The 7736-nt window shown below is 40.4% G+C and overlaps 1 protein-coding gene across 1 annotated transcript in view; it reads left to right on the top strand.

Annotated features, from left to right (window-relative positions):
* The window catches only part of LOC107837350 (disintegrin and metalloproteinase domain-containing protein 12-like), a gene marked incomplete at its 3' end in the record, with an annotated part of 47109 nt that extends 39630 nt beyond the window's left edge, over window positions 1-7479 (top strand). The window contains exon 4 of the mRNA XM_016676580.1: window positions 7401-7479. Within this exon, the coding sequence (XP_016532066.1) occupies window positions 7401-7479 (79 nt within the window). The remainder of the gene's footprint in view (window positions 1-7400) is intronic.
* Window positions 7480-7736: the final 257 nt, after the last annotated feature.

Raw genomic sequence — 7736 nt, 5'->3', positions numbered from 1 at the left:
CTGGCCCTCGGCGATCAGTGATATCACGAGCAATAAAGTGACTATTTATGTCGTTCAAACAGAAATAAGGCAGGATTGCCTGGTTGTGACTAATTAGGGAGCACGTGAATGCAATATTGAGTTTGACTGCTGTCATGGATACCGGTGAGTGTGCGCGTTTTGTGCTTTTGAGTGACGCGTTCTGGCAGAGCAAGGGGAGCAAAATGAGAGCCAGATGTGACTCGACATCGCATGTCAAGTGAAAACAGAGGAAGAAACAAGAGAGGGACGACAACACTGTGTGTAAAAGCCGACTCTACATCTTTAACGTGACTGTAAGGGTGGAACGAAAAGAGCGAACGATCAGTAAAACATTTGTTTTGTTTTGTTTTTTTTTAAAGATGTTTCTTCTTCCTGAAAGTTGAAATAGGCACGCAGGAGTGTAATGTGGGGAGGCGCAGACAAAAGGGAAACACATTTTTGTATCCGAGGGAATGACGCATGTGATCCAACTTTTAAGGGGAAATGAAGATTCTGGTGATGTCGCTTCAGAACGCCGTTATTCCTTCAGCCGAGCAGAAACATGCTGGCAAAATTAGAGGCATCTCCACGCCGTAATTTGGCATGGATACGAATGATTTCAAGCTTAACGCTTATAATATCTCACTTTCTTTCTTTGAAACTTTTCTACTCGGCCGTTTTCCTGCAAGGACTCAGTTCACAGAAAGCATAAATGTTAACCTTTCAAACTGCTCGCAACAACCACTCCACATAAGATGACCGAATATGTTCTGCAATTCCTCTTGGGTTTTTCTCCATTTCTCGCTCTAGTGATCATATGTGATGAAATTATTGTAGCTCCACATTAAATAAATACAACACAACAATATATATAAATAGTTGTGGTAACTAAATTACTTGTGTTTCTCAAGGCATTATTTTCACACTTAATCAAAGATTAGCGTCGCATTTGCTTCCTTATTCCAATTATCTTAGCCATTGTCAGGGTCGTATTCATCATCCCGTCTCTGTAATTGAGAACCTGTGGGGGTAATCCATCACGCAGACACTGCACAGAGATGACATTTTATTGATTTCACAGGGCATGCTTGGGCTTAACCACATCAATCTCCAGGTGACAGTCGCCGCGGTAATTGCGTGCCTCCGCTGATAATGACCATTCCGCTTGACCATCTCACGGGCCAATTATCCATCCCCGGGATGCCACACAGGTGTTAAGAATCGTAATGAGGCCGTTATGACGACTTGAAACTGTGACAAAAGCCCAGCAATCCTGCTTGGTTTAAATGAAACGCGAAAACGCTTTAGATTTTGTGCAATTGACTTTTTGATACCTGACAAAACCCCCTCTCCCTCAATAAAACAAAACAAAAAAAAAAAAAAACACACCTTTGAGGTGTTTGCTGTACTTGCTGGTTGCTGTTTTTATCCCCCCTTTTCCACCCTCCTATTTCCTGGCATGCTTTAGTGCCCGTGTTCATGACATGCTTCATGTAGGCTGGAAGTTACATTGAGCTCAGGGTAAGCGGGGGGAATTCTGCTTCTCTGCTCTACTTGGCACAGGCCTCCAGCGCTGCCTGATGTCAGAGAGATCACAGCCAGAACAACTGGCCTTTTTCCCTTTCTGGAAAAAAGGCGAAGTTTCTAACACTGAGGCAAGCTCTTTTTTGGCTCCAGGGCGGGTTCTCATGCAAAAAAAATTTCTATTTCCCCCCATGACTTTTCCGAGCGAAGCTAGGTTCTCACCACATGAAAGCAGAGGGACATTATTAGCACCACATTTCCTCACAAGTCCTTCGTTTTCAATATAACGTGTAGCGCCGGCTGCAGCAGGGAGAGAGGTATTTGTGCGTCTTATGTAGCTCCTTGGATATGATGTCATTTGCTCTAAATGTTTGTCTGTGCATCATTACTAACATCTTGCCTCGTACTGGCCGTCGGACTCCAGCTTCTCATTTATCACACTTAACTCCAGTTTGTTCAGAAGTCCTTATTAAGAACACGTTTAATGAGACATATCGGAGTGCGTTAGTCCAAAATTGCTTCCCATTGATCCTAACTTGTTCTCTGATACTAAGAGTAGCCTCAGCCAGCCAGCTGCAGTAGTCATAGGAAGTGAGTGATGTACGTTCCACAAACGGAAATAAATGTGCTTTTACCTGTGAAGTTTAACATTTATGAAGTCCTACACACTCTCACTGCCTTAATTTATTCATTATAGAAAATAAATTATGTTTGCTGCCAAGTAGCTGGAACATTAAGGAATATCTAAACCCCAAATTATCTTGTTTTTTTTGTTTGTTTTTTGCAGGAAAAACTGTCTAAATTGCTCCTTAAGGATGCTATCTTTCTGTTTCTGTGCAAATTGTAAGATTTTAGTGCAAATGTGTTTATTTCTGCAATATTTTGCCCGAAACATCTTGGTGATTCATCTTATGGTTGAAGAGTGACCACCGCAGTTGAATTTTCCTACTGGTTACAACAGTGCAAGTGTGTAAATCTGCCACTGAACTTCTTACTGTTTGAAGAACTTAGGAAAATGTCAGCCTTAAAATTAAAAGCACACAATTTTCACTAAACCAAAGCAGCTGCAAAAGATGCATCCACACTCTAGCAGCTGGCACAATCTATTTTTGTTGTAGGCACAACACAACTGTTACTAACACCAATTATAATTTGCATCTAAATTATTTACTTTTGCCAAACTTCCCAGAGATCTGACAAATATGAGCTTTCTACTCGCCCTCACATGTGGGATTCACTTCCAAATGAGATTGTGAGTTTTACCGTGGGGTTGGGTAATCTTTTTAAAGCATTATGTCTCTTTCATGTCACTATTCTGATTTTTATGATTACTGCATTAGGACAAAATGAACATTAGGGCAACACAAAGACAGATGAGACAAACAACTATGCACACACACTAACACACACACACACACACACGCACCTAAGAACAATTTTATGGAAGCCAACTATCCTAATAGCAGTATTTTTGGACTGAAGGAGGAAGCCAGAGTAGCATGCAAACTCCATGCCGAAAGATTGTATTCTGAGGCAAAAACCGCGGAAAAATGTCAATAAAACCTGGCTACATTTAGATTTTGATAGTATTCAGGACTTCACGTTACGTGAGATCATCGACTTAATTACTAATATATAAAATCTACTCTCTCACCTAAAACCCTATTTTCCTTCATGAGGTATTTCGAGATGATCGACCGCAAGGGTCTGCGACAGCCCGAGATCTGCAGAGATGTTTGCAAATATTTATCTGTTTTCTGAAGTTTGGAAACAAGCTCATTCGGCAGAAGTGCAAACATATTTACCTCCCGCGGTGTCGCATTTTGAGTTTTTGTGCTTGCTTTTAATGTCAAGCAGCCCGCTCTGTGAGACTGCTTCTGTGTCATATTAATTGGCAAAAGGCTCCCTCAGTGCCAGCTCACCGTCAGTCACTCGGAGCCCTGCTGAGGGCTCATCCTGCATTTTAAATGGAGGGGCGTGACCCCACCCTTTCCCTTTGCATCATTAACTTCCCACTGATTGATAAACAGTGAGCTGAGGAGGCCATGTGGGGCGGCTGGCTTGTGGCATTCAGCACATAATGTAGGTGGCTGTTGGATCATTGCTTGGCATGGATGAGATATTCCCTTAAGTGTCGTCAGCTGGCTGGGAAGCGTTGGGAAGTTTTCGCAATTTGGATTATAGTGCAGTTTGATGAGTCTATTGCAAAGCCCCATGATATTTTTTTTTATTTTTATTTTTTGTGCTTGCTTCTCAAAAAAAAAAGCTTTATATTCTTTATTTCACTTTCAGTGTAAGTAATGAAACAGTAATAATATCCATAAGGGGATTTATGTTTTTTTTTTTTTTTTTTTTTTAAACCTGTTCTGTAAGGGATATGCAGCCAATAAAGAGCAGATAAAACTGGTGAAACAATCTGAACAAAGTAGATTCGTGAAAGCTCAGCTTAGTTAACTCTGGCATCAAGAACACTGAAGTCATGGTTAATGCAGAATTACCTTCTTCTTACTCTGACCATGTCAAATCGGACTTTTGCTTAGCTATCTTTCTTTGGACGGAGGAAATGTCTCCAAAAAAAACAGTATTGCGGCGGCCTATTGAAACCTCTCAACAGCAGGAATGAGGTAGTTCTCCGTATATTCAGCCATTGTCTCCCACTTTACCCATTCTGACTTTCATTAGTCAAAAAAACTCAATCTTTTTCTAATTTGACAAAAGTACATCATTCCAGCTACATTTCTTGTAGCTTATTGCAAACGTGGCATCGAGACATTTAAGATTGCAGGACCAAAGAAGGCTTTTGCTCCGTTTTAAAACAGAGAGGTTGTAAAAAGTTGTTTTTTCCTGGATTATTGCTCTTAGTGTAGATATAGAAATGTTTAGAAGAGTAGCTGTTTTCTTGAAGCTGCTTTCTGCTTTATGAAATCAACACAGATTTACCCTATTTAATTGGTTTTTTTCGCATTTCCCATTTTGAGAAGTGACTAAGAGGTATTGGCTTCATGTCATATGTACACAGCACATGGGAAGCCGCAGGTCATAAATTGCTTAGTAAGAGTGCTTAGACATCCTGACAGGAAATGATGAATTATAAAAAATAAAAAAAAATGCACCAGGGTCCATTTATTTATGTTTTTTTAAAACTGTTTGCAACACTTGTGGAAACCCTGACGTTTGCTTAACAGTTTGTTCTTAATTTGCATGTATATGTTAAGCATGTAATATATACACAGATGGGGTTTTTTTCCTGCATTTTTAGTGTGCCATTACACAGCTGCAATTAAAGATGGATTTATTTTACTGCTCCCCCACCGCACCCCCCCTTCATCTGAGAAAATGACACATTCACCCCACTGGGTTGTTTTTCATGGGCAGATGCTGAGCTTGTGTGTCCAGTTGAGAACACAGACCTAATTAAGTCTGCAGAAACGCATCCTTTTATTTGGCTCTCCCTTCTCCAGAGCCTTGCTTTGATCCTGTGATTATTACCAGGTCTTTGGCTCAGTGAAGCACTTTAGGGTGGGGAAGCATTGTGTCTCATGCTGACAGCTCCCAAACAAAATAACCCCCCGCCCCTCCCCGGACCGTTACAGCTGAAGCTCCCAGCTGGGATGTGAGTAAGTGCTGAGGTCAGTAAGAGAAGCCAGCTGCCTGTAGAGGTTTGTTTCTCTGCTGAGCACCAGCCAAACATCTGCAGATATCCTATAACGTTGCATTGAACATGTGCTTTCTGTATGCACAGTGGTCCACACTGATTGTAGAAATAGTGGATTCCACATGTAAATGCCAAAGTGCAAGGGCGACACTTTTTTGTTGTTGTTGTGACGTTATGCTGATGTCTTTTCTGCTGTTGATTCAGTGTCGCCCCTCTATTTGAAGTCTTTGTACACCGTATTCATCGTATTTGACTAAATACTCGACTTTAGCCAAATCCAAGTTCTACCTATGAAGGACAAAATTGAGAAATATTACAAATATATTTCAAATATTTTGTTCTGAGCTGCCAGGCTGTGCGTGAGCGAAAGCAGCCACCTTAAGAGAAGCTTTAATGGCAATTTTTTTTTTTAACAAAGATAAAATGTTTGCATTTTAAACTGGCTTTTAGAATCTTATATTAATTATTAGGCTATCATGGTTTAATGACTAATGTTAAAGACTGCATTCTTTGAGTGTATCCTAACTAATTTGGATCCTTATTTTCTATAAATACGGCTCTGTGAAGCAGTGGCATCTTCTGGAGTTTATCCTCACATGCCTCCTTGCCTCGTCCTTCTCATCTGCATCCATTTCTGACATCGTACTCAACAACTCTTCTAAGATATGTTGCATGCTAGACATTTGGATCAAGCCTTAAGGGAGACCTGTGCATCACAAAGTGACTTTCTGACTATTCCAAGAAAAAGTCCTACAAAAAGTCACCAATATGACCAAGATGCGGTAAAATTTAGATCACTTAGTTTGCTGTGAAAATTACTTCCAGGCTTTCGAGTGTGCAGAGTTCGTCCAAATAAAAAGTTTCTCTCGACCATTTTGTTTGTCTTGTACAGATTGAGAAGACAGCAGGCAGCGACTGAAAGCTTATAAAGGCCTCGAGTCACAGCAGCAACTCTAAGTGGAATAATGATCCCAGGAAACTTCCTGGGTTCTTAGAAAATGAATTGGAAAAGAAATGAGACTGGCTGGAATGAGAATTTAATGGCAAGTTGACCTTGATTAAAAACACCACATTTTTACAGAATCACAATGCCTACCAAGAAGAAAAATAACTAGGTGTGATCCAATTAGTTTTGTTTTCAAAAAATGTACAATTATTCAATAATATTAGTAATATTACAAACATGTATTTCTTACAATTTTATGTTTGTAATTTTATGTAGACTTACGCAAATAGAAACCTCTGGATAATAACCGAACTGGATAACTGAAGTTATAACTTTTGAGCCGAAAGAGGGATGATTTAGAGTCGGCGCACAGCTTCAGTTATTGCAGCTACAAACCAGCGACCAGGACTGAAATCTGGGTGATGAACCTTCAGAGCCACATCAAAACGGTTACAAAGCCGGCCTTCTGTCACCCGAAGAATGTCTCCAGGATGTGCTGGTCGCATTCTCACTAAAACCAGGAAGATGGAGCGCATCACCCTCGTTCTATTATCCTTGCACTGTCTCCTTGTAGCTCAGAGAAAAGATTTCAAAAATTACTGATGTTGGTTTATAGTTCACTGAACGGCTTAGCACCAAAATACATTTTAAAAAAATCTGCTGTTGTTGCCTCAACCGTTCAGACCATCGCAGGTCTTCCGGTTCTGGCCTGTTCTGCAAAACAGTGGTAACGACTTCTACACTGAAGAGTGTTGCTCTGAGCAAAGTTCAAATTGTCAGATTCCAGGCACCAGCTAATTTTTCAGCACATCTCTTAACAAGAATGAAATCAAAATCGCATTAAGTCTATTAAAAGTCTAACCACCAATTAGTTTAAACTTGCAAGTGAAAGCAATTGTTTTTTTTCCCTATTTCTTTAGTATTTTGTCAACAGCGTCTGAACTCCTTTCTGTTCTGTTGTATCATGGAATGAGTTATTGATTGATATTGGATGTTTTGTCATTGTGTGGGCACAAGCCGTGGAAAGGTTTTTAATCGAAAATAACACTACAGGCCTTGTTTTAATCTGTTTTCCTTCTCCATGCCCACAGCTGCTTAGATTCATTTATGCAATCCTAAACCGGGTTTAAGTGTTAAATTGCATCAGATGCTTTATCTTCCATGCAGGGACGGCGGTGTTGGGACGGTTTAAGGCATGATTATTGATTCCTTTGTGTTTGATGAAGCCCCTTGAGGTCAATCGTAAGTGTTTGTTTTCTTATTCTTACTTCCCAGGGGGCTGTTTGCTGGTAACTATATGGAAACCCATTACCTGGAAGACGGCAGTGCAGTCACAGGCCCTCCCAACTTCACGGTACGTTTCCTTTTTATTTTCGGTAACAAAATGTGTGATGTTTTCTGGATTGCTACCAAGCATCTCAAATGAGCGCTGGAGTTCTGTTAAACTCTTTCCATGTGAATGTTCTGCTTCATGGTGATAATATAAGGGTGACTTGAGGAAGCAAAGTTAAATTGATATTGCAGCCACACTCCGTTTTTTTTGTTTTTGTTTTTTTTTAGGCCACCTGGAATTGCTCCGTGAGTGTAGGTGAGTGTAGGCCCATTTTCAGC

Source organism: Poecilia formosa, unplaced genomic scaffold (genome assembly GCF_000485575.1).
Source record: "Poecilia formosa unplaced genomic scaffold, Poecilia_formosa-5.1.2 Scaffold136, whole genome shotgun sequence".
Lineage (NCBI taxonomy): Eukaryota > Metazoa > Chordata > Actinopteri > Cyprinodontiformes > Poeciliidae > Poecilia > Poecilia formosa.
The sequence above is the reverse complement of the archived record's forward strand: the minus strand, read 5'-3'. Positions and strand labels throughout refer to the sequence as shown.